At 48.0% G+C, this 26,984-nt stretch overlaps 1 protein-coding gene across 7 annotated transcripts in view; it reads right to left on the bottom strand.

Moving 5' to 3' along the window:
* Positions 1 to 26,984, bottom strand: part of CACNB4 (calcium voltage-gated channel auxiliary subunit beta 4) — a 77,172-nt gene that overhangs the window by 28,383 nt on the left and 21,805 nt on the right. For 6 of the 7 annotated variants that reach the window (XR_007378619.1, XR_007378620.1, XR_007378621.1 and 3 more), the window contains exons 3-4: positions 1,537 to 1,656; positions 1,059 to 1,181 (exon numbers count right to left, since the gene is read on the bottom strand). Coding sequence is in view for 4 of the 7 variants with exons in the window: in XM_048953359.1 (XP_048809316.1) it covers positions 1,059 to 1,181; positions 1,537 to 1,656 (243 nt within the window). In the remaining 3 variants the exon portion in view is untranslated. Of the gene's footprint in view, positions 1 to 1,058; positions 1,182 to 1,536; positions 1,657 to 21,727; positions 21,896 to 26,984 lie in introns of those variants that run through there. The other variant, XM_048953360.1, reaches the window with a different exon arrangement.

Here is a 26,984-nt window from a genome sequence, read left to right as displayed (position 1 = left end):
GAAGGTTTCAAGATGGGTTCAGGAAGGAGAGCTCAGGTGTGGTGCCAGACTGAAAGGAGCACATTCCTGGGCATGCAGCACAGGGGAAAAGCAACTCTACACAGAGAGAGGCAGAGTCAGACTTCACAGTGCTCTGCTTCCTCAACATGGGCTTAAAGACTGTTCCACATCAATATATTAAAAAAAAAAACAAACACAATCACACTAAACAATACAGTGAAACCAACTAAAAATAAAATAATGCTTTTTAAAAAAAAAAAAAATCAAACTTCCATCTGTTTCCAGCAAACTTAGAAAAGGGAACATGCAAATCAACTGCCCCTCCTGTGCCCAGGGACAAAGAACTTCAAGCACAACTCCCCTATTCTACCACCAATCTCTGTCTCCAGAGATGAAGCAGCAGGTGTTTCCCTCCCAAATATGCTCAGACTCAGGGAGATGAGAGCTTTGAAGCAATGATGGGCTAACGTTCAAAGAAAGGGAAAAATTAATACTGAACACCCAAAAATAAACACACGGAACGCAGAGATTAAAAAAACATATTTGCAAGCAGCAAGTCTAAAAACAAATCTACAAAACAACAGGAGTTTATGCAAATTTGAAGGGCTCACTTCAGATAACTAATTGCAGAAAATATGCTCAACATGCAATAAAAGTATTTTCTTCTACAAAAGCCATATTCAGGGCTTGTTTATTCCCATTCCTTTCTCTTTATTTTAACATATTTTTGTCCTGCAGCCTCGTCAGCATTTTCTTTCATTCTTCTATTATTCTGCCTGTTCCCCCACAAGCCTTCCACAAAGAGCAGGTGTAAACTGCTGCTACTTAACGCCCTGACCAACAGAACCCCTTTGTGTTACATCAGATCCATCACATACTTGATTTCAACTGTGGAAAGAACGAAGTGTCATCACAGCACCACTAACCCCATGTGTGTGCTGTACTCTCCTGTTCCTGCTCAGTTGTCTTTTTTCAGTTTTCTCCACTTCAGTTCAGACATGACTGCTCCAACTGCAGCCCCTGGCTTCTTAAAGGGAATAACTGCCACACGTTTTTACCTCTTTAATGTGCAGGAAGTCCTTCGCATCAAAAGAGATGGCAGTGCTTGGGACAGGGACATCTTCATCCAGTGCTCCACAGTAACTCACATTGGTCTTAACAGCAAATGCTACTGGTTTGGACTGCAAACAGAAACACACATTATGAACAGTGGAAACTTTTCTGAATCAGGAATTAATTTTCTGTATCAAATTGCCAAAAATTTAGTGGAGGGTATTTCCAAATACATCAAAATTCAGACCTAATAGTTTCACACAACTAGTGAAACAGAGAGGGCAGTTCCTTAAAGAAGACCCCCATTTATACAAGAATATTTACATTATATTCCCCCCAATTTTGGTTGCAGGAAATTTCACTTGATTGTCAACATACTTCAAAAGATGCCATCACCATTAGAAATCAACAGTTTGAATCTTAACACCAGGCAAATGACAAATGCCCCATAACCAGTTGCTACTACAGCTTAAAAGAAAGCACCTTTGCCCTTTCAAGCTGTATCGCTGCTTGCTGCTCTCTCTCCTGGCGGATTGCTTCCCTATCTTCTTCCAAAGACACATCAGAGTCTGAGGGTCTGCTTGTGTACGAATCTGCTGAGCCCTGGAAGGAAAATCACATTGCTAAGAACAAACCTGAGAAACAGAACCCCCAGCCCAAGTCAGATACAGATGCTTTTAAAATATGCTAACACCTTTCCTAATCCTACCTGGTGGGTTTATTTATTACATATTGCTTCTAGCACAAGGCTCTGCAGAACTTAGCAGAGAAATATATGGCTTTACTGTAACCAAAGATAAAAAAAAGAAAAATCTCTCTCCACTTCCAAAGAATGCCTCTGCTACCTTACTGACAGCCATGCAGTCACATCCAGCTCGGTTGCAGCACTGTACAAACACCTTTATAGATTTCAAACCCTGTTTGACAACCTCAGACTGAGGACTGGCAGGGGTTAGGTCACATCAGACACAATTAAGGTATCACAGGGCTTGTTAGAGCCAGCCCTCCCTGTAAATGCAGCATCATTGTGCAGCACTTCCCTCCCTGCTGCGCGCTGCCACTCACACACAGCACCGTTCTTTTCTTCAAGAGCAGAAAAGTGGCAAAATCACACTATTAAAAGCTACTCCAACAGGGCAACACAAAGGCTGTGCAACGCTATGAAGGAAAACCAGCACAATGAAGCAGAATGTAACAGTGCGTTGGGAGGAATAAGGCATAACCTGCAGGGTGGGCTCCTTCCACACAGCATCCTGAGCATGGTGTGCCACGTGCTTCAGTTTGTGTAGAGCCAAAGGCAGCCTTTCCAACCTGAGATTTTCTGTGGTTCTATGAACAAATCATTCTCAAGTCATCGCATTTCTAGCAACAGACTGAAGATACACATCTTTCTCTCTACAAAGCTCTGAAGTTTTTCTCTCTACCTTTGTTCCAAAGAACCATGGCAGCATTACGTCTTTCAAATGGTTCTTTTTGCTTTTTCCCTTAAATTGCTTTATATCCTGCAGCACAGAGACATACTTTCTATGTAACCTACCGTAACAGTCAGTCCCCTTATCGTCCATATAAACAGAATCCCAGATCACAGAATGGCCTGGGTTGGAAGGGAACTCAAAGATCATCAATCTCCAACCCCGTCTGCCACAGGCAGGGTCACCAACCTCCGCATTTATACCACACCAGGCACATTCTCTTAAATATAGATGGGAGCCCCTATCAGTTGGCCATGACCCACTGCCACCACACGCTCCCAGTGCAGCCCTACAGCCCAGTAAGGGCCACTGCCGCCTTCCCCCACCAAAGGGGAAAGCTGCTAGCAGGAGACTGCATCTATATGGCCGAATACGGCAGGCCTAAAATGACAGCCTGCTCTCCATACATTGTTCAAAGTAATTAGAGCAAAAGGAAAGGCAGGGCTGGAGTTGCAGGGCCAGGCACAGCACTGCATGAGAGCAGCGAACGCTCACCACTGAATGCACTGAGGATGCAAAATGCCTGCTAGTGCTCACCACTGCCTTTCTTACCATATAGGCAACAAAGCTTCAGCAGCAGCTAAAAGAGAGAAGGGAAAGTAATCGCAGCCTTTGAATAATAAATCAGGAAGTGTAATAATAAATACAGATGAGAAACAGCAGTCAGGGGGCTGCTTTCCAAAACACCTCTGAGTGCTGCCCAGCACTGCAAGAGGAGCACAGGTCTGTGGGGAGTCCACCAGGGACTTCCTGGGAAGGGATGCCTATGCCGGATACACATTTTCCCATGCTGGCTTTGAGAGGTTTCTGGCTGAGCACTGACCTATTTTAAGCTGTCAGAACAAAGTAGCCTTTGCCAAAGTAGCTGCTGCTGCTACTTGAGACTATATGGAAAAAAGCAATGCATCTTGTATTTAAGCTTTGTTTTCTGGTGCAGGTACAGCACCAACAGCAGCAAGGTGGGCTGACAGCCCACATCTGTAGAAACTGCAACAGATGTGATGGCACCAAAGCCTCAGATGCCTCCATGCCCTTAGGAAAGTGTGACTGTCTGACCTATGCATTGAGAACCAAACTGCACCGGGTGCCTACAGCAGAGTGAAAGAACAGAGGGGAGAAGATACTTCCATTTCTCTGTACACTGAAACTTCAATCTGAAAGATCCCCTTTATTTCTTTATTCCTCTGTTGCTTACAATGGCAAGCTGCTTATTTGGGCATACAGCATGCATCCACGACTCCATATTCATCCGTAAGACTGGAGGGCCAATTATCACAGCCACATAACCTTGGCCCCACGATCCCCCAAGAGAGAGAGCAACCTTGGGAAGGAGCAGTGCATGCAGTGCCTCCAAGGGCCAACGGGGCTGAAAAGCTGCTGGTGAAGAAAAGAATGAAAGAAAAGACCGACTTTCAGCTGTTAGGGTTTCAGAAAATAGCATATTTTTATTTCATTGAGGTTGCAAATAATTTTTTTCCAAGTGCCAGAAATAGACAGATCTGAATTGCTCTCCATCCAGCCGTAAATTGTAACACTCTGTCACATAGCTTCTGCAATTAAAGCATCAATCCGTTAGAAGCTCCAGTCAGCCGATGACAAGTGGTTTCTTCTGAAAAGATTTAGGGTGCTACAGAGCCCATCTTAACCAGAAAGCATTTCTGAAACCATGCCCTGATTGGAGATGGCTTCTGCCTCAGCCCTTAGCAGCATCCTCTAGCTGCAGGCATCCTGCAGGGGAAGAGCCGTGTGAGCTTGCAAAGGATGCCCCTGCCCAGGAACAAGCAGATGCTGAGCACACGTGGCAGGCACAACAAAGCTCAGCCAAGGCTGCAGAGCAGAGCAAGGAGCCAGGGGGGCTGAACCAGACGTCACTTCATGTTGTTATGCTGCTGGAGACCTTGACCAAAACTTGCTGGTAGACACTCAAGCACAGTGGGAGCTTATGAGAATATTACTGCACAAAACAAGACTGCTATCCAGATGGTTTCTATTGGAACGAGGATGAACACAGCTCGTACAGCAGAATGCAACTTTCCCCTCCACGCTACTTTTTGTTGGCATGTTCCTGTTTGTGGGATCCTGGGGACAGCCAACAGTGGGACAGTGCACTGCAACAAGTTGGCTTCTTAATTAATTACAAGTAAAGCTTACATTTGCAGGCAGATGTGAAAGTATGGATACCTGTCCAGTGCTGCAGCTCCCACATACCCCAGGGGAGAGCGGTGACACAGTCATTGGGCTTCTTGCATTCTGTTTGCTTGCTTGTTCACATTTGCCTTGCTACCAAAGAAATCGAAAGCATCAGAAGTGGACCTCTGGGTAGAATCCTGAGGTGTCATTCTGTATCCACATCTTCCACACCTCTGCCACTCTCATAGCCCAGGGAAGCAGGGCAGTGCTGCGTTCAGGGCTGGAGAATCTCCTAGTGCTCTTGCAGGAACTGTTGGTTTATTATCATCATTATTTTTAATAATCCCAATAAAACGTCATCATTTACACCCCCTTCTTCAATAAAGAGCAAACGCAGCCCACTCAGATTGCAGCATGGTTTAGACATCAGAACTGCTCAGAAGGAAAGGTATATCTTAAAGGTGACTAACTCCAGAGCAGAGCTCTGCCGTGGGCCAGAGACATTTTGACCATGATGCTGTCAGAATGCAATGGAGAAACATCCACAATCGCTTAAAGGACTGAAGACTATTTTTCTAAATATATTTCTTCTCAGCAAAATGCACCCCACAGGGCAGCATTTCCCACCTGCCAGGAATTCCTCAGTTGGGAACATTAATCCTCTTCAATCCCAACAAGCTGAGCAAGAGTTGGGTAACTGGGAAAAATGAGGTATTCCAGGGCAGGAAATGGTATCTCTGAGATTTAGAAAGGCAAATAAAAAGTCCTTAAGTATTCCTAACAACATAACTTCTCATTTGCTTTTAAACAGAAATCAAAGAACAGCATCCTGCTCTCAGCAAGGAAGGGATGGCTGTGGCATTCAGTGCCATCAAAAGAAAACCAACAGCTACAAACAGAAGTGCAGCTTTGGGATACTCAAGGGGAAAATGGGGAACTCAATGGGGAACTCAAGGCCGTGATGGGAGAAGTCAAATCCCACTTTGCTCTGAGCACATGCTGCACTCACCCCTTCCGAGAGGAACCGAAGAGCAAATCAACCCTGCAACACCAGCCCTGCAACACCAGCCCTGCAACACCAGCCCTGCAACACCAGCCCTGCAACACCAGCCCTGCAACACCAGCCCTGCAACACCAGCCCTGCTGCAGCTTTGGGAGATGCCTGAAGTCAGCAGAGCCTTCATCAGCACACAAACCCAGACACAACCTGGCACAACACAGCACTCCAGAAGCTCCCCAAGTCTATCAGCATATAGCAGACGGCACTGAGCAAGATGCCATTCTCCACAAGATGGCAAGAGAATGGAACAAAACTGACCTGAAAACCCCAGGCTATCCTGTAGAAGAAATAGCTTCCATTCTGGCTCCCCAGATGCTCCTTTCCCACATGAAGGCTTGCACACGCAAACACACACAGTACTTGGTTTCTAACTGGCTGTAACACACACGAAAAGGAATTCAGCTTGACATTTAGGGTCCCAATGACTAAGAACTGGAGCACAACTTGAAGAATGACCAAATGTCCTCAGCACCTTTCAGCAAGAATCGAGGTCAGCAAACAGCTCACAGGAGGCTGCACACCTCCTTGGCAAGCGCACAGAACTCACCAGCATTCTGGAGGAGCACCAGCAGGCACAGCGCTGGCTGCAGGACTGTGTGCTGCCAGGACCTGTGTCTGCATTTCTTTCTTCATGGCAGTTCTGCTCGTTACAGACCAACAGCTCACTCCAAGACCAACACAATCACAGTCTCATGAGGGGATGTGATGTGCTGTGCCCAAAAACGCAGGCTTACTTCAGTCAGGTTGTCAGTGTAAGCAAGAGAGAGGATAAGTGCAAACCTCTTTTTAGATGAAAACAAAAAACAAGGCCTTACGGATTTAGAATTACCCAAACATTTTTAATAACAACGGCCACTGCTGCTGGTCACAGTTGGTGCTCACCTGGTCCTAGTGCTGACAGCAGGCAGGCATATTTAATTACATCACCTGCCCAATAATTAAGAGGCAAATGCAAACCAGCGGGTATCTGTTCATTTGGCATGAAAGCATTACTGCGCTGCAGCCAGATGGAGGGCCAGGAAATTGCTGTGTGCTAGAAGATTTTCCCCAGTGGAATACTGCAGTTTTACTGGGAGTCACCACAATCCCCAGCATCACACCTGGAGCTGGAGAGAAGAAAGGGGGGGTGGATTTCATTTGGATTTCACTTGCTTTGTCTTTTCCATTTTTCATCCCTTGTTACAACATCTCCGATGCCACTTGGGACCCTGCAACCCTATGCACCAAGCAAACCAAAGGGCTATTTCCATGCACAGAGGCTTTGCAGAACAAGGTGCAGGGATTACAGAGGAAGCACAGTCCTTATTTTAAGTGTCCTCCTGAATTATGGAATACGTTACAGCTGTTGTAATGCTGACCAGGGGTCAGGCCACCAGCAGGATGTGCAAGCAGAAGCCCACCAGAATGAGGGTCAGCTCCCAATCAAATCATCTTCTTGCTGAATAACCAGCACACACACAAGCCAGCTGTGTAACCATTTCTGAGCAGCGATTTTGGAATTAAGAGCTCAGTAATTAGTTCCTTCTATATGTTTGGTAAATTTATTTAAGACAACTCATTAGGTGTCTCAGCAATTTGGAAATTACTAGGTAGTTAGAACACGTTTCCTCTTTGTGAATACTAATTATTAGAAAATAGGGCAACTGTTGTATCATTTCTTTTCATGATCCCTCTCTGAATCTGAAATCTTGCAGTCACATCTCTTTTCTCTAACAGCCTTCGGTTCAGCACAGATTGTGTTTTCACATCTAAAAATCTGGTAAAAAATAAAGAGTACTGGAAATAAATAGACTTACTGCTAAAATCCTATGGCTGTTGCTGTAACATTCAAATGAACACAGCAGCCACGCAAGACTAGGCCTCACTTGAATTACAGCATGCATTTGCTGGGTGCTACACACACAGAAGGCCTGCAGTTTAAAGATCTCTGGAAACAAAAATTATATAATCAATCACAGAATCATTAAGGTTGGAAAAGACCACTACAACCATCTATCCCAACCATCACCCCATCCCCTCTGTGCCCACTAACCATGTCCCAAGCAACCTGAAAAGACAAGCATCCACATCAGCAAGACAGCCAAAGGCTCACATCCCTATTCTCTAAAATAACACCTGAACCACAAGGTTTGAGTAACACGCAAACTTCTCAAATTCCATTTTTTGATTCAAGCCATAGAAGAGTGAAAATCTGTTTGGGAACACTCTGATGTGTGTTTTATTCCAGCTGCTGGTAGGGAGGAGCGCGATGGAGCCAACAGCTGAACACCTCTAGCTCTGGTTTTGCTTTAATCTCTGCAGCTGGTCCCTCTTTTCCACAGTAGCTATTCAGAAGACCCAGGAGAGAAAAAAAGGTGTTTTTTTAGTGATAAAAGATACCATGCTAAAGCTGCTACAGTTTAAAAAAAAGCTGCTTTATTCGTTTCTAATTACTTTGGCTCTTGAAAGCATCAAGTGATCCTCACAAGGCTCCAGGGAAGCTACTGCTGTTGGGCTTTATGGCACCTGATAATAATATAGCAGCTAATAAAAATGCACCTGTTATCCTAAGTGAACTCTGCTGGAAGCAAACCCTGTATCTGTCCCCAGGAGCACAATGGAAGGCAGGAATGTTCCTCATCCTTGTGAAAAGAAGAGCCAAGTACTGTCCCCAGACCACACATAACCATGCTGCCAGCCATGCCAGTGGCTGGGCCAGCCTTGCAGAATGAAGTCCTGGTACTCACACCTCCTCAGTTCCTCACACCAAGACTCCAGTATCCCAAGCACGTCTGTAAATATCAGGGCCGTTTTCCTCTGCTGGCAGTGATGGAGAGCTCCTGGTGACAGCAGCAGAGCACTTCTGTAGACACATCTACATCTATCTCCTTTCTACAACACCAAGGGCACTGAAGTCAGAGATCTGGGAGAGCATAATCTCATGCAATTATCTGCTTCTGATTAAGTTCATTCCTGACACCTTTTGCCCTCCTGACCTGGCACTCAACCCCACGTGCCGCACCACCACCCCTCGCACACACCAGGCTGCAGCTGCCCTCAGCTTGACTTCCCTCCAAGTCAGGCCAGAGGGGTATTGAGACTTTTATGAATCACTCCCCCCTTTTTTTTTTTTCCAGTGAACTGAAGAGGGAGAGCCATGTTATCATCACCACAGGCGTAAGATCACTCAAGCTTATCACATGTTTGAAGCCATTCCCAGGAAGCACACCCCAAAATGGCAGCTGGGTGTGCAACTGATGGGGCCCTGCCTGCTGCTGACAGCCAGGAGAGCAGGCAAGAAGGCCACCACCGACCTAGAGGGGCAATGAGCATCCCACTGGGGCTCCCTCCCATTCACTGTCCACAAGGTCTTCCTCAGCCTTGCAGGAAAACACAGCTCTGCTTGGGTTGCCAATAGGCACAGAAGAAAGACATCAGCCCCAAAGCAAGAACAGTCAATACATTAGCTTCAAAATATTATAAATATGAGAAAAGGAGTGGAATTTTCCTCAAGACCCCATTGCCAGGAAGCTCCTAGCCACCTGGCTGCTTTCATGGCATGCTTCTCCTTATTCAACTCAACAACTCGCATCTTTTTAAGGATTTTTATGATTACAGCGTCCCAATTTCCTTCTAGCGTGGTGTCACCACTTCCCACACCATCAGACTTCGTACAACCAAAATAACCCCGAATATTCCTTTTTATTTTTCAAACAGAAGCTGTTTGGAACACGCTGAACTGTCTAACAACGTGACACGAAGCTGATTCGACGCAACCACGGCAATGGTGCTCCAGCACAGGGCTGGCCTTGACCACCCATTAGACACAACCAGAAAGGCAGACGCAACCAGACCCGCAGTGCTGCGGGGTACCAGGTATTCTGCTCTGTACCAGGCCTGTTTCACAGAAATCAAATGCCAAATAGCACACACTTTGTGATCTGCCACTAAGAAAGCTGGTGGGCAGCCAAACTCCTTTATTACCAGCGGGCTGCAGCTCTCTGCTGTGACAAGTTATATTTAGGTGGCAATGACTTCCTCTGAAGTCATCCCATCCGCTCTGCCTATGCCCACCTCTTACAGGTTTTGCTAAAGGCCCCACCAGGGCACAAAAAATCAGAACCCAAACAGGCTTGCATCTTCAAGGTAATTATAGGAAAATTACTTTGTTTAAAATACTCACGCTGTGTAGCGAATGGGAAAGAATTGTGCCATGCTGTTACGGTATTGTTGGAATGAATTTCACGCTGCTTAACTTTAGCCAAGCAACAGAGAGGGTTTGGGCTGAGGTTCGGTTTGTTGTGCTGCTCTGTGGTTTTAATTAGCTGCCTTTTTCCTTCCACAAGCTCCCAAACTGGGAGGTTTAGGAAGCCAATAACCAGCGCTTCTGAGCAGAGCACTTTGCTTTTTCTTTCTTTGTACATTTTCCACTCTTTCTTTCCCAGAAGCCTTCCTTCAGCTGCTAAAATCTCTTCCTATCTTTATGTGATGGTAATTAGAGGTCTTTTCCAACCTTAACAACTCTGTGTTTCTTGCAGCAAGGACCAACTTCCAAAATGACACACCTGCCAAAGCAGCAGTAAGCTGTTCCACACTGCTGGGAATATCTCAATAAGAAAAAGCCCTAATTTTCTAAATACCGCGCCCTCTGTAAATAGCAACCTCTTTCCCAAAAATCTTGCAATCTAACAACCGTACATGCTGAGAGCAAAATAGAAGTGAAAGGGCATCTTGCTGTCACCCACAGAGGTAATATCGGAGTGGAACTTAATTGCAGTGATTAGTGCAGGGCAACGAGGACGTCCCAGGCCTGGGGGCTGCTGCCCGCCTAGGCTGTGCAACAGGCATTGAGCACACATTGCCAGCACACGTTCCCAGGCAAACCGGGTGGTTAAGCACTGACACACAAAACTGGGTATTAGTCTGTGTTTAAAATGCACAAGCGTTTCGAGAGGTACATGTTGTCCTCACAGGCCCACCAGCCCACAAAGGTTCAGCATGGACAGTGAGACCAACCAAACCCCAAGGGTACAGAGAAATCTGGGCATGCTGCTGGGAAAACCTCTCTGGATATGGATACCTCCACTACTGGGGTCAACTGGGAATGCACTACGTTACATCAGGCAGAAATACAAAGCCAATGCCTTAAGTCCATGTCTACACTGCAGACACTGTAGTATTTTTTCCAAAGACAGCACGGTCTGAATGTGCTTTCCCAAATTTTTATGACTCCCACAAATGTACAATGTAGAATTCAAATGGTTTGTCATACAACAGCATGACAGTTATTTAGGGGGTTAATAAACAGAAACTAGAAACTCCAAGTTACAACCTTGTTTTTTAAGCATTATCTCAAAATGGATTCCTAATTAAATGGCTTGGAAGAAACAAGAGCTTAATACTTCCCATTACTGGCATCCCGTAAGCATTTCAACAAGAAGAAAATCCCCAAGGAATCACTACCATACCCACAATGTCTATGAGTTGGCAAAAGCAATACAAGAGAAAGACACCGAGAGCCGACTCTGCAAAAGGCTCCATCTCTACCAACATTCCCACATGCAATCAGTGATATGGATCTGCAGTAAGAGCAAAGAGCTCTGGCTGAAGCACCGGGATAATACTGTTCACTGAAAGAGGAAAGAAAAGGATTGTCAGGAGAGAAACCTGCCAAAATCTTGAGACGACTTAAAACCTGTATTTAGCCTTAAGCTTTTGCCATTATTTTGGGATATTCTGTAAGACGTACATCTGTTCCAAAACACGTTACCGTGTCAGGGGTTTTGCTGATGTCCTACAAATCCATACTGAGATGTAAGCAGAAAGGCAGACAGGGAACGTGAGTGGTGCTAGAGTGAAGCCAAGGCCTGGGCAAAGGTCTGAGTATATCCAGAAATCAGCATTTAAAGATCCACTAGCAGAAAAGGAGAAACGCAGGTAAAGAACCGAAGTCCAAAAGATAAAACTCCGAAGCAGAGTGGCTGAAAGTGCTTTTGCCTGTGAGCCCCACACAGTGCCAGCAGGAATGGCAGGCTTCCATCAGATGCACCCTTTGATCAGCACGTTTCCTGTGCCATGAGCTCTTGCTGTCAGCCCTGGGGTTGAACCTCTTCTAGGAGTCAGTTTGTGCTTGGCTGCAGTGCCGGCTGTGCACATCCTACTTCCCACAGCACAAAACCTGCAGAATTCAATTGCTACAGAGCTCTCTCCCTGTCTGTTGTGTAAAGCCCTGTCTGCCATCAGCTCCACCAGGCTGCAGCATCGCCATGGTGTGGCAAAGCAGTACCTCTCCCTGAGCCCAGCATCCTGCCAGCAGGCCGGACTGCTCCACATATCTGTATCTGAACTGCCCTAACACCAGCCCTTCTACATCTTTCCATACTGCAGTCCTTAGGTCAGCCTGCAAGCTGGAAAAGAGTAGTGCAAACCATAGTACTGAAACAGCAAAGCCAAATTAGTAAGAGGTACCCAAGAAGTAAGAGGAAAAAAGCACTGAGCCTTACGGAAGAGCATCTCTCTGTCACCCTGAAGCAGCTGTCAGCGGAGCACTGCTCAACAGCTCATACAGATCCCCACCACTTGACCAGAGGGACAAACAGCAGCTGCTATGAGGAGAAAGCAGACAGGAATGAGGTCTGGCTTGTCCCCACAGGCAGCCTCCGCTTCTTGCAGAGCAAAGCGCTCGGGGCCAGGCTGTGTCAGCAGCACTGCGGAGCACAGGCAGAGCAGGGTTTGCTCTAGGAGAAAAGAAAGAAATGAAATGAAAAGGGGGTGGAAAAAAACAAGGCCTCTCGATCCCTAGAGACTGCAGCATAGATCCAGGCAGGCAGGCAGGCACTCCAGAAACCAGTCTGATGATTTTCTTCCTGGAAAGGTTTGATGGGTGAAGGATGGCTAATCTTCCTCCAGCTGCTGGGAATGAGCACTGCTATAAGCAACGCAGAGCTGCAGTTGGGTGAAGAGACAACACAACCAATGGGAGGAAGTATTTAATGGCTGGAAGAACTGAGCAGGAATCAGGACTTTGGGGCTGCACCTCCCTGAAATACGTTAGCCTAGCTCCACTGAAACCTAGGCACTCACTTTCATCCCCTAGCTCAGCTCTGGCCCCAGATTTCAGAGTTAACAGGTATGTGTGAGGCCAGCTCAGATTGGAAACATTCAGAAACAGTCCGAGAAGCAGGGCTAAGGAGAACATTCCTCTCACAGAATAGCTTCCAACACAACAACGCCACAGTGCTTTTACTTATCTACTTTCTTGTTATCCTGAGGATACAAAGGGTTCTTCTTCTGCATGAAAAGGAAGGGATCATGACCTTATTAATAGTTTCTGTTGGGGAATGGAAGATATTGGGTTCTGACACCAAGTAAATTTCAACAGTCTTTTATAAACAAAATGTTTGGTTATGAAGAAAGACATGAAATACCTGGGCAGATCTCCATTCGCCTGAAGGCTTCCTGCCATTCGGCAGATAGCAGCTGCACACACAGCAGCTCAGTAAGAAGCTTCCTCCTGCAGGCCCCGAGAAGCACAGAAGTACAGCACCACTGGGTGCACGCCTGGGCACCTTAGCAATAGGTTTTAGTATGTTGCTTAGCATTATACTGTCACTGTAATGACAATCACAGCTATCCCCAAGGTCTCATGACTATAACTTCAAATTGGGTCAATGCCAGAACACGCTTGGCCTGAAGCAGCTAACGACCCAAGATGTTTTTTGTCTTCAGATGTATAAAACCAATGGCTGAGGATCAACCAAAGCATTCAGAGCCCGGGGCCGCACGCACAAAGAATCATTTGATGTGGCGATTTCATTCCTGGCTGACCTCAGTTAGTAACAACATTATCAGCAAAGCTCTCATCCTGCACATGTTTTCTCAGTATAACATAAACTCATTATTTCCAATCTTCCATATGTATACAGAGCAGCTACCGGGAGGCAGAGTACCTTTCTCCATGAAGCACAGTGCTCTGCCCATGAAACACATGGAAATGTGGGCACGGTGCTGATGGGTCAGGGTTGGTGATTTGGGATGTCTTTTCCAGCCTGCCTAGTGCCTCTATGAAATACATGCAGTCCTGGAGCTGCCAGTGAGCATTCCTCCCATGCCAATGCAGTTTGATTTGGAGAGTACACACAGCACCAGGCACTCCTCCCCTCTCTAAAGAAACAATAGAGGAAAATGAGAGGCTCAGAAAGAACACGAAGAATAGCCAAACACAGTGGGAAAGTGTGCGGACAGAGAGAGAGCAAAGCAGCAAGGAAAGCTTTTGTGGGTAGAGGACCCATCATGCAAAGCCCTCACACTAATGCCTGCCCAACACAAGGCCTACATTGTAACCGAATGAGCTACCAGGGGGAGATCCAGTGCCTCTGTTTTAAAGACAAAAAGGTTTCACAGTGGAAAGGCACAAATTTGATAAAAAGCCACATGCTATACTCAGAACAGAGGAGTCAGGCTAAACATTTAACAACGTCTTAAGTATTGTAATAGATAGAAGTCTTCAGTGTAGTTACAACCAATGGCAGCACCAGCACAAAATGACATCCAATGCCAATTTTCAAAGCCAAAGTCAAATTATTAATTCAATTCAGCAAAACAACTTCTGTGTATCCACCACCATCCCATAAATTTTCTGTGTCTAACGGGAGACATTCCAGACTGCGGCTCTTCCTCTCCTACACTCCCACTCATGCTGCATGTTTACATACAGTAGACCTAATATAATAAAGGGAAAGATTACTTAATGCATCACTAAAAACCCATTCTGGAATGTAACACCAGAACACTTCCTACCACTCTGCTCCTTCAGACAGTACGTAAACAGCAACAGATTACCCCCACCACTGGATTCTGATCCGCTGTGAGCTCAGCCATAACTGATACTTCTTCACCTAAGGACGAAGCCGGAGCACATCAGCATCAGATGAGATCACAACAGATTGTTCTGGAAGATTAAATTCAGTTGTGGTATCTCATGACAAAGCTACCTCAGCAAAGAGTAACTTGCCAGAATGCACCGTTTTCCCAAGCAGAGAGCAGTATTCCTCAGGGGATGCATTAATCTCAGGAGGAACACGGCTTAAAAGATATCATCACGGAATCCTGCACTGGATTGTAAAGAAATAGAACAGAGGATAACCATTAGGAACCCAGTGTTGTTCTCTGGGTTCTTACGATAACAGATGAGAGGACAGAAGGTTCTGAAACAGCTGTTTGACTGCACAGGTGAGAGGCCTTTGTGTTGCGCCCAGCCATCCCCATGGGCAGTTCATCCCCAGGAGCAGAGAGCCAAGGGCTCACCCGTGGCCATCACCCAACAGTGAGAGCCCATGGGGATCCATGGGAGAAGGGAAGAAGCCCAGTGTGGAAAAAAACAGCAGAGGACTTGCAGGGAAAACAGATTTGGTTCAAGTGGAATTGTCTCAAAATAGAAAGGCCTGCAAAGCTTTATATGAAGTGTTAGCAGCTCGCTCAGACGTGTGCTTCACCACTTCAGTGCTCAGCAAGATGATACATAGTGCTTCTTCCCCATGATTTCCTCCATGTTGCTGCAATAAATCACATCCCCCGCCAGCCCGCGTTCTCCATGCTGGTGAAAGAGCACAGCCAAACAGCTTCAGATCCACAGCTCATGCAGCTTCTGCACTACCTGATGCTCTTAAGGAAAACGCCACAAGGAACGAGCCTTTCAGAGCACAACCTGTGGCCTGCTGATCTGAAACAGTCCTTTCCTAAAAATAAATCACCCCCTTTCTTGCTGACACGGCCAGCTTTAGGCAGAGATGGAAAATGCAGACTGAAGTCCTGTGTGTGCACGAATTCAGGGAGAGGGAAGGGATGCAGGATCTGGCAGCACACACCGAGCCACGCTGCCTTGCTGGACATGGAGAGCTGCCCAGCTCACCCACCCCTCTCCTGGCTCAAGGACTGCTCTCTCATGCCTTCATTTGTGGAGGAGAGATCCCTCCCGATGCCCAGCAACAGTGACGGGCACAAAGGAGTTCCCCAGCAAGCCACCACTAAGGGAGATGCTCCAGGTTTACAAAGTTCTGCTCTGGCTTATGAACAAGAAGCCCCAGTAAGGTAGGGCAGTCAAATGGCAGGGCGCACTGGAGCAGTGGCAGGGAGCTGGAAGCAGGGGCACTGCTGGCACAACACAGCCCAGCAAAGCACTGTGGAAAAATACAGACTGGGATCTGAGGGAACTTTGTGAGCAAATCTCGACACCACCTGCGAACTCAGCACTCAGCCAGCTGAACGGCGTTCTGAAGTTAATTACTGGATTCCAAATGACCACCAGCAGTTGTCAGGCTGTCCTGCTTGCAAAGCAATCTGTGTTTGTGCACGTGGCTGATTTTAAAGCCAGGCTCTACTATCTCTGTGAATGCACACTCAAAAGAAAATCATCTAACAGCTCAGTATCTCACAAGCAGAATGTGTTTTGGGGAGATAGAGAAGCAAGCCATGACATCAGCAAATCTAAGGCTAAGCTTGTCCCCTTGCCGTTTGTTACTTCTGCACCAAGAGCCACGCTCCCCCTCAGATGCCCTTGAGCTCAGGGAGCTGTTGATGCTTCCCAGCAGGCACATTTCCTCAACCCAGATGAGCACACTTGTGAGAAGCCCTCATCAACTCGGCTGCATGCCACGGTCACCCAAGAGGTCACCAGGAGGATGGCCCTGGCACCAGACATGCCATCCCATCCAGTGAGTGCCTACAATTACACACAGCTGAGTCTGAATGCATGCACTTAGCTATTCCCCATAGCTTCTCCTTTTGGTTAGATGACATGATCACTTCACTTGTGTTTTGTTTGCTTGCTACTTTAATGTATTTTTGGTGAGAAAAAAAATCTCTATGGAAACAGCAGATGTTAATTTGTAAAAACATTATTCATGCTGGAAGTTTTATTTGACTGCTGCACTATCAACAACATTATGCTTAACGGAGGAGCAGAGTCAGGTACAAAACCATTCTAGAAGTGAGCACAAACATCAGACACAGTAACAACAGCTATTGCTGGAGCAGCATAAGGACTTGGAAATTTTAGCAGGAAGAAAACACAAAGACCCAAGCAAACCTGCAAACAGCAAACAAGCCAACTTCCCAGCTCTGTCACAAAAGAAACATGTTAGGCAGATGATGATTCATTAGTTGAAGCAATCTATTAAGAGCTAATGGAAACAGATTTGAAACTACTTCAACCATGTAAAAGACAAATCTTGATGAGAATTCAATAGGTGTCACAGACAGAGGATAATCTCTCATGAACATAAGTTATCTGACACATTCTCACTGAAGACAGACCTTAGTGTGCACTTGAAACCAGAAGAAAACAGCATGGGAATTGGAGCCCTGTGGGACCCCACAGAACCTCCAGTGCTGCCCCATGACATGAGCCCTCCTGAAGGACACCATCACCAGATCGAGATTACTAACTTGCCACCTTCAGCTTGAACATTTCAGAAGGGATCTACAGAAGCAGTGCTCCCACAAACACCAGAACCCTTTTAAGCCCTTTGGAAATCCCCAATTTTATTTGACAGCTGTACAAAGCCTTCTGCCTGGTCTCAGCTACATCACACAAAGGTGTTCCACAAGATGAATTCGGTGTTGCAGAACTCCCCACGCTAACTGGCTCTGGGATGAAAGACTTGAGTTTCCACGCAGCCCTACACAGCAGTGCTGGAGGGCAGTTTGCAAGCAAATGGCATGCAAAGCCTAAGTCTTGACAATTTCACCAACAGGAAGAGTTCTGGAGTATAATCACCCAAGACAAGGATGAAAAATATTTCTCTGTACGTGTTTTGCTTATTTCTTATATTGAACTTACTGAAGTGGAAGAGATACGCAGGGCAATACACGACTGTCTTCCTTCTGCTCCAGAGAAGGATCACGCAGAGACCAAGCACCGATTCCAAGCAGTGTTTGCATTCCTATAATCGTGATCTTCTGCTTAAGCAGCACTCAGAAATCTTCTGGTCTCAACTGCTTTGAACGAGAGCCTACACTAGCACAAGAAGTAGCTGACCAGCATGAGGAGCAGTGTGTGAACTCAGGAACAGCAGTGGAGCTCACAGTATTGTGCTCCTGATCCAGCACTCCACCTGAGGACTCTCAGCAGTGTCTCAAAATCCACACGCAGGAACTGCAGACAGCTTTCACATGGATGCCACATGAAACTTTTGCACAGTGGAACAAAGTACGTGCCCTGTGTCTCAGCAGCCTCTTTTCTGGCTCCTGGACCAAACACAGATGCCAGCTAGCTCTGGCAGCAGCTTTCCCTCCCCCAACTTGCAGGGAAGTGCACCACTGGTGCACCGGTACAACAGGATGGCTCCAAGCACAGCTTTCAAACAAGATGCATGATGGAAAGCCGTTAGCACTGTGGATGCAGTGCACACCTAGCACACACATACTGAGGGACCACATTGCTATACCCTGCCACACCATGCACTGCACTGCCAGATGCGGTGTCCCAGCTCCCTGAAACAACCCTGTCATGGTGGGCTTCTGTATACAAGTCCCTCAGAGCCCTTTTAATGGCAGACTCTGAAGACTGCCTACCAGGGGATGCCTCACAGCTGGACAGGCCTTGTTAACACCAAAGGACTCCCAAAATCTGAAATGCTTCTGGGCACAAATCCCACTGAAACGTTTATTTAATTTGTTGTGATATGGAGCTTGAACTCACACAGTACCTTTGAGTGAAGCAAGTGCATTGTTGGCTTACAAAGCAGTAAATGAGACGCCCTGCTTCCCCAGTGCCCCAGAGTCACTCTGGCACCCAGAGCAGGCTGCAGGGATAGAAAGGAGACAAAGGGAATGCAAAACAAGGCTGGATGCAGACTAAAGACTAAGAGGAGTGAAATAAATAAATAATGCAGATCATATGCAAGGCTTAGGGACAGGAGAAAAAGCATACATTTAAAGCAGGGCACAGAAAGACAGCTCAGAGTGAGTGTGAATTATCTGCCACCCCAAATGACGGAAGACAACATGAAAGGGGAACTGGCATTACTGAACAGAGAAGCACACATGCAGCAAGCACTGCAGGCCATCACTGGCTTTGCCCATCACTGTGGAGCTGGCAGCCACCACCACAACCGCTGCTTCAGAGGAAATGAGGATTTTACAGAAAACGTGGTTTCTTACAGAAAAGTTGTGTTAAAAGTCTGTTCCTGAAGAAGATGGAGTTTGTGCTGCAGCTGGGAGGTTCTGTGCCAACACACCAAGCAGCATGCAGATCTTTCCTCACCGTAAATACCATCACAGGGATTAGTTCTCAACTGGGAAGGTAAAACCATGATTCTCTTATGCAATGGACATCGCCAGTGCTAACAGTGATCTGGTGCCCTCTTCTCCTGGAATCAAGAACTTAAGACGCCTGTTTCATACAAGGCAAATAAGTTTTCAAGCCCCAACAGTGACCTTGTTTACAATAAAGCTACCCAAAGCACTACAACCAGCCCGCAGTATCCCCCAGATCAGACAGGGCAGGGCAACAAAGCCACAACTGTCATTAGGATGATGCCTGAACTCTGTGTTCATTGCACGCGTACTCACATCTATACAAGTTGTTTACACCTCTCTTTCTGCTGTTCCTCAGCACGCCTAGTGCTTTTTGCATACAACCACCAGCATTTCTTCCAACTTGAACAGTGTAATTTTCCTCCTCCAAAAAGCCTCGCACTAGCTAGTGCATCATCTGCTTGGCATTAATCATCACAGCTGGTAATGGATTGTAATAGCCATGCACACACTGAACCCATTTCTTTCTCTAAATGTAATATAAATAAATACGTATTTTTGCATTCGTTTCATATATACACACAAACACACCATAATAATAACTTCAGCTGAAAAAAAAAAAAGAAGAAACCATCATTGACGTATCAGTTCAGTCTTAGAAAAACACCATCTTTCCTCCTGGATTGAATAGGAAAGAAGGGCTGCCTGGGAGAGCCCCAGCATGCAGCCAGCTGCCCTCTAAGGCTGAGAGATCCTATGTGCCCCCCAGCTGCAACACAGCCCCCACTGTGGAGAACACTATGAGTACAGCCTGCCAGCAAAGCAACAAAACACACCACGTCCTTGTGTTAGTTCACATTTCTTGCAGTGTTCTTAGACGAGGCCACCACAACAGGAAACTGCTGCATGAGTTTCCTAAGGGCAGATACCTACTTTAGGAAGATGCTAACTGTACTAGAGTGACTCATCTTGGTATGATTTATTTTGTGCTAAAAGTATTTCAAGTAGCACAAGTACTCGATCACACCTCCCTGTGCTTCAGGGGATGAAAGTACAGCAAGTCCAGGATAGCAGCTCCCATCTCACAGAATCACAGAATGGTTGGGTTGGAAGGGACCTCAAGGATCACGAATCTCCAACACGCAGGGCCACCAACCTTCACATTTCATGGCAGCCCAGGCTGCCCAGGGCCCCATCCACCGTGGCCTTGAACACCTCCAGAGATGGACAGGGCATCACAGCCTCTCTGGGCAGCTGTTCCAGCACCTCACCACTCTCATAGCAAAGAACTTCCCCCTGCCACCTAACCTAAATCTTCCCTCCCTCAACTTCAAAGCATTTCTCTTTGTCCTGTTGTTATCTACCCTTTCAAAGAGTTGACAGATCTCCCTCAGTTCAGCAGCTGCACCTTCCAGCTCCCAAGCCCAGACGGTACTGACAGTTCTTCTTTCCTCTTTGCACACTCAGTTATTTTCCCTTACCCACAGGAAAACACTATCCTCGATCTGGTTTTTGCTGTATTAATTCCATTACACAGGCTCTCTCTGGCTAGCAAGCATTGCTCCAGTGCCTCACCACTCTACCTGTTTGCCAGCACGCTGCCCCAGCTGGCATTCCTAAATCATGAATCGGAAGCCCCAATAACAGTAAGGTATAGCACTGTAAGTAAGCAGTGTGGGAGCATAGAGCAAAGCAGCACCTGGGGAACGGTACCTGCCTGTGTCTGTGCCTCTGAGAATTGTGGTCTCTTGCTTTTCTGCACAGCTATGAGCTCTGTGCTGTTTTCAGGGCTCAGTCTGCCTTATTCTTACACAAAAGCCAAAATTCTCACCTATTCCCACGATTCTAGAAGCCTACTGATAATACTTGAGAATGCCAAGAGACTGTAAAGTTATAAAGGCTGTCAACACCACCAGCTAACTAAGAGAGCATAAAGAAACCTCAGCAATCACTTCTTTCCACTGGTGGCCACAGACGGCCGAAGGTCCAGTGCCCCATCCCAGCAGTGCTGCAGCCCACAGGGCAGCTGTGTGGCTGCACATCTCCGCTTCACTGCCTTTATACAAACCGCTTTACCTGAACAAGGAGCAAGCAGAGCACCCCTCACTGCGATACACGCGGGCTGGCAGCTCGGGAGCGCCCGGAGCCCAACCAGCGGGGCTGCACTCTTTGGAGACCTTTAAAACACGGCTTCTGCAGACGAAGCACCACCCAGCAGCGAGACCCCTCAACCAGGCTGCCGTGCTTCAATCTTCTCAAGAGCAAACCTGCACTTCGGGGAAGATCTATTTTACCAACACGTGCCGTGAGAAGCTCCCAGGGATTCCCGCTTTGCTTTCTGCGCACATAAACGCCGCGCGGGGTCCCAGACGTGGCTCTGAAGGAACCGGCAGACGCCTGGTTCTGAAGCAAACACAGCGCGACGGCGGCCAGCCGCGAGGGCGAGAGCCGCGCATCCCAGCCCGCTTCCTAACGGCCCCGGAGCAGCGCAGCTGGAAGGGACGCGGCGGCATGAAGGGCTCCGGCACTCCGACACGCCGCAAGCCCCGCTCACCGGCACGGATCGCGCCGCTCTCCGCAGAGCCCGCGCGTCGCGCCGCGCACACCCGCACTGACGCACCCTCCACTCCGTGCCGCGATCCGCTGCTCGCCGAGGCGGCCGCAGCGCCTTATGTAACGCGGCCGCCCCGCGCCCCGCGCCGCCGGGCCGGGAACGTGGGGCGGCCCGGGCGGGAGGGCAGCGGCGCATTGCGTAACGGCGCCCCGCGGCACTCACCGCCTCCGAGTCTTCAAATCCATGCAGGTACAAATTGTCGTACATGGAGCTCCGCGGACGCCGGGCGCCTCTCGAGGTGCGGAACCGGCCGCTGCGAAGGGCGGCGGGGGGCCGAGAGCGGGCGGAGGCCTTTGCGGCGCGGGCCCGAGCCTGCCCTCTCAGCGCTGCGGACGCCCCAGCCGCGCGGCGCCGCCTCCCGCGCCCACCGCCGCCGCCGCAGGTGCCCCCGCCGGCGCCGCGCCGCCCCGCAGCCCCCGGCCCGCCTCCCGCCGCGGCCCGCTCCCCGCGCCGCCTCACCGCCATTGGTCGAGCGGTACGATCGCCGCGCCGCCATTGGTCGAGCCCGGCCGCCGCCGCGCCGCCATTGGCTGCGCCGCTCCGCCGTGCGGGACGCCCCGGAGCGCCGCCGTTCCTCGGCGCCTCGGCAACCGGGCAGCGGCGCTGGGAGAGCTGCGGGGAACGGGGCGATCCGCGCCTTCCTCCGTCTCAGCCGCTCGGTGCTGAGGAGAAGCGGTCCCCCCCGAAGCGACCTCGGCCGCCCCCGTTGCTACGCGCCCCGTTCTCTCCGCGGGCACCGCGCTCCGTACGGCTCCGAGCAGCGCCCCAGGAGAGCCGCCCGTCCCCCGCATCGCCTCTGCGGCGGCCAGAAGGGACGGCACCGGGACCTGCGCCTCCAGAGCCTGCAGCCCCGCTCCTGCCCCTTTCAGGAAACACCGCGTTTGGAAACCTTCGCGGCAGAGAGGGCGTGAATTATCCCCCAGTGCAGCCCCCAGCGAGGTGTGTGGGAGCACATGGTGCCAAGGACCGCTGCTACTATGTTGTATGCAGATAACAGCGTGAGGAAAGAGAATCACAGAATCACAGAATGGCCTGGGTTGAAAAGGAGCACATTGCTCATCGAGTTCCAACCCCCTGCTGTGTGCAGGTCACCAACCAGCAGCCCAGGCTGCCCAGAGCCACATCCAGCCTGGCCTTGAATGCCTGCAGGGATGGGGCATCCACAGCCTCCTTGGGCAACCTGTGCCAGTGCCTCACCACCCTGTGTGTGAAAAACTTCCTCCTGATATCAAAAGAGCAACAAAACGTGGAGCTTTCTGAGCAGGAGTGGGCAATGAGGCACAGAGCTGCTGCTCCTGGTGCACTGGCAGCAGTGCAGGATGTGCTGTGGCAGTGGCAGGCCTGGTTATGGAGCTTCTGCACACCCCACAGAGCAGCAGCAGAGCCCATGCCAAGCTCAGCGTGCCCAGAATAGCAGTGTTTTCTGCCGGGCGCTGGGAGGGTGTCCGCTTATTATAGATTTTAATGTAAAAATAATGGTGTGAAGGCTTTTCTGATGAGTAATTTCTCTTCCACTCTATAAAATGAGTTTTCTCCTGATGTTCTACGATGGAGCTGCAAACAAACAAACAGAACAAACCCCAAGTGCCAAGAATTGAAAAACCACAAGTTTTGGCCTTATTGAAAACCAACTTGGGAAAACCGATCCTACCAGAGCTCTACCCTGGACCTTTCTAGTTCTGCTTCTCCTGTCCAAGAGCCGTCTGTGTCTGTGCGTATCAGCTGCACACACCATCCCTCAGTGTGTCAGCGAGGTGAGCAATCCATGTCTCTCAGATTCCATCTCATATGTAACCACACACTGTTTCTCCTTCGCCAGCCTCACGGTGGGCAAAGCAAAATGCTACGTGAGCTCCCTGTGTGAGCCAAAAACTGGACAGGAAGTACTGAGAAATATTTATTTTCTGTATGTGTATTTCTGAATACTTCTGGAATAGCTTACCATTCACTTCCTAACATTATTAAAAGCATTCCAAAAAAGCATTTTTAGTACAACCTGATCAAACACCCCTGCGTTCATCAACACTTCCCATCTTTTCCATTTGTTTTACCTTGCAAAGGATTAACTTCATTCTGCAAATTGACCACTGATGCCTTGGGAAGAGACAGACACCTCAGCAAAGCCAAAGGCATTATTCTTCCCATATCAGTTGTTCATTTCCTCAGAAACTCCCCAGCATTACAACAAATCTTGCTCCCCACCTCCCACCTCCCTGTGCTATCAATGCACTCCTTGCTTCTGTCCATGCTGCCCTGAGCTTTGCGGATGCTGCGTGTCTGCAACTGGAAGCAGTGCAGTGCTGCTGACCATGGGAGAATCTCATTGGTAAAGTTTAGCTCTCCTGAAGTGTTTTCCAGGGCCGAGCCCTCAGACAATGAGCTCTTCCAAAGAGTAACTTCATCTCTAGGCCACGCAGAGAGCTTGCTGCCAATGCTAAACCAGCAGACAAAGCACCTGTTAATTAACAGAGATGCTTGGATGGCTTTCCAGAGGTTCATTTCAAACGGAGGCAGCACTTCTGTCAAGTGGAGCAGTTGTTTTGAGGGCAAAAAGCACATCTTACACACATCTTACAGCTGATGTACCCGGCTCCTTCCCTGGCCATGGTTGCCCCACAGCCTGCCCTGCCCCACTGCTGCTCAGGGCTGTCCACCTGTAGGTGGGTCAGGGCTGGAGAGCACAGCCTGCAGGTTTTGGGGCACCCCCTTAAGCAGATGGAAGAGGATTTCAGTTTCTGAGACTGCTTTTAAAGTTCTCTTTGAAGTCCCTTTACAGGAGTTAATAGATGGATGCTTAGGGCCTGAGCTAAGCACCCGATCCCTCCTCCCCACCTTGAAGATCTGTGATGTTCCATCTTTAAAGAAATAAATACCTCAGCAGTGGGAGACTATTAAAATTTAAAATGGGAAGGAATTTCTAAGTGCAACATCAGAATCATTTGTCAGCTCAAAATAAAAGACGGATCTGAAATCAGAAGGAGAAAAAAAACTGTGTCTCAACTTCACATAAATTTGTAATGAAATAATTTAACTCAGAAGTCAGGGGAATTGCTGCTTGATTTCCAGTACTTACATTTCACACTGTCCTTTCAAGATACAGAGGTTATTAAAAATATATATTTCATGACTCAACTTGAAAGGCTCCTAAAAGATGCTATAAAAAACCACGTGGCTCATTAAATAGGGACTGCATTTTGAAAGATGTAAACAGAAGGGACATCTGCCTCCATGCCTAAACCTCCCATCTCAATCCATGGGTATTTGTGGAGCAAGGGCTGGTTTGGAGAGCACAACCTTCAAAAAGTCAGCTGGTGCTGACCACGAGCATCATCTCGATAGACACAGGCTGCAAACACCTGTAATACACAGGAACTCCAAATCAAGACAGTCCTCTCTCTTGGGTTTAACTTACAGCATAGATTGGTGCAGGCAAAAGGGAAAACCAGCTGCAAGCTCAACCTTTCTAGGCAGCTTCCCAAACAAACAAGCAATCACTGCAGTAACCAAAGTTGGGCACACATAACTGAAGGCTTTGTGAGATGAAAATCCTTCCTGGCCTGTTTCTGGGAGAGAATGCAGGCACTCTGATAACACCAGGCAGGGAATGTCACTGCCTCAGGCCACAGAGAAAGGCTCTGGTAGCTGTCAGCTCTCCTCTGCATCTGGCTAGCACTGCAGCGATGGGCAACCAGCACCCATGGGTTGTGTGCACAGGTAGGGCACACCTGGTGATAACATGCAATGGGCAGATGATCTGAATTAAGTGTTTTTAATCATATCGTAGAATGATAGAATGGCCTGGGTTGCAAAGGCCCACAGTGCTCATCCAGTTTCAACCCCCTGCTGTGTGCAGAGTCGCCAACCAGCAGCCCAGGCTGCCCAGAGCCACATCCAGCCTGGCCTTGATCAATGGCGTCAGCTGCTGAATTATACATCTTGCTTGTATCTTCCAATTTGGTTACCATATTAATCTTCAGAGAGTGGTAAATAAGTATTTTCAAGCAGCTTGGTCTCCACTTCTCTGGGATTTAATCAGAGGCACTGCAATCTCTATTAACACGTGGGCTATTCCCCAGCAAGGACTGCTGTCCTCTGGTGATCTCGGCAGGACTGCTGTGAATTAGGTTTCCTGTGGATTTAGTGCAGCATTGCATGCAGAGAGCATCCATCATCCTTTGATCTCAGGCCACAGCTCCACACATCCCCATGGGCACCGACTTTGAACAAGATGCAGACGGACGATCAGAAGACAATCTGGTTTCCACAGGACTCACCTAATGTGTCTGCTGAGGATGTGTAACGAGTCCATATAGCTTAACAGTGAAGGTATCATTTGGAATCACCTAAGGGCCATGTGTTGCTATTGCTGCTTAATTAAAAGACTCCTCCTCCTAAGGACTTATTACAGGCTTCATTGGAAGCACGCAGGTTAAAGGACAGGCTCAGTGCTAAGCTGCTCCCGGTGCTTGGAACCAACATTAGGAGGCAATGGAGAGGAAGGGAAGTCAGAATAGCTGAGCATCCCACAGACCTCTCAAAGATGGGGTTCCCCCCAAGTCCTCTGATGCCATTTGGGATTATCCACATTCCCTTTTCTCTGCTTGGAACTGACTCTTTTGGAAGCACAAAGAAAAAAGGACAAATCCTTTGTGAGACACACATCCATATATCCTCAAATCTTTACCCAGCCATTTCTAAGTTATCCAAAGGTAGGAATAGTGGCTTTCCCAGAGCACAAATTTTGTACAGAACCACTGGAAATAGTGTGCAAAGCCCAATCAAATGATCACACGACGCAATGGCAGCACTTGCACTGCTCTTTGAGGAGGTGTAGCAATGAACTATTTGCTATTTGAATAAACGCAGGGTAACTGGATTACAAAACCAAGTAAATACCTCAGCAGTGCAGCATGCAGAGCCAGAATATAAGTCAGCAACTTCTCTGCCTTTTGTGCTTTCACAGATTTCACTTTCACCGTGTGCTGTGCTGCTAAGGATGGCACACCTCCGTGCCCTCACCCCGCTGCAGAGCTGAGGATGGACACAAGGATTCACCCCGATGCAAAAACCCAAAAGTGCCTCCATGAGGATGGACTGAAGTTCTCTGAAGGCTCTTCAACTCCGACAGCAAGGCTGCAGTGCTGACCTCGTAGCATTACTTTGGACTAATGAGATACTAACTGCAGAGAGTGAACCCGCTCCTTCTAACATCTTTCAGCACACAAAACCTCCTCTATTTATCAGTATATTTCATCCAAAATGTAAGCATTGGGTTTGACCTTTCAGTGCCTGAATTTCGGGTCCTGATGAAAAAAATTCCTCTCCCCATGTGTTGTTCTTGCTGAAATCAGCAGAACAGCTCAGGTATATATTTCATTAATATAAAGGAAGAGGACCGTCAGCATTCTCCAGCAATCCA

Source organism: Lagopus muta, chromosome 8, assembly GCF_023343835.1.
Source record: "Lagopus muta isolate bLagMut1 chromosome 8, bLagMut1 primary, whole genome shotgun sequence".
Taxonomy (NCBI): Eukaryota; Metazoa; Chordata; class Aves; order Galliformes; family Phasianidae; genus Lagopus; species Lagopus muta.
The sequence above is the reverse complement of the archived record's forward strand: the minus strand, read 5'-3'. Positions and strand labels throughout refer to the sequence as shown.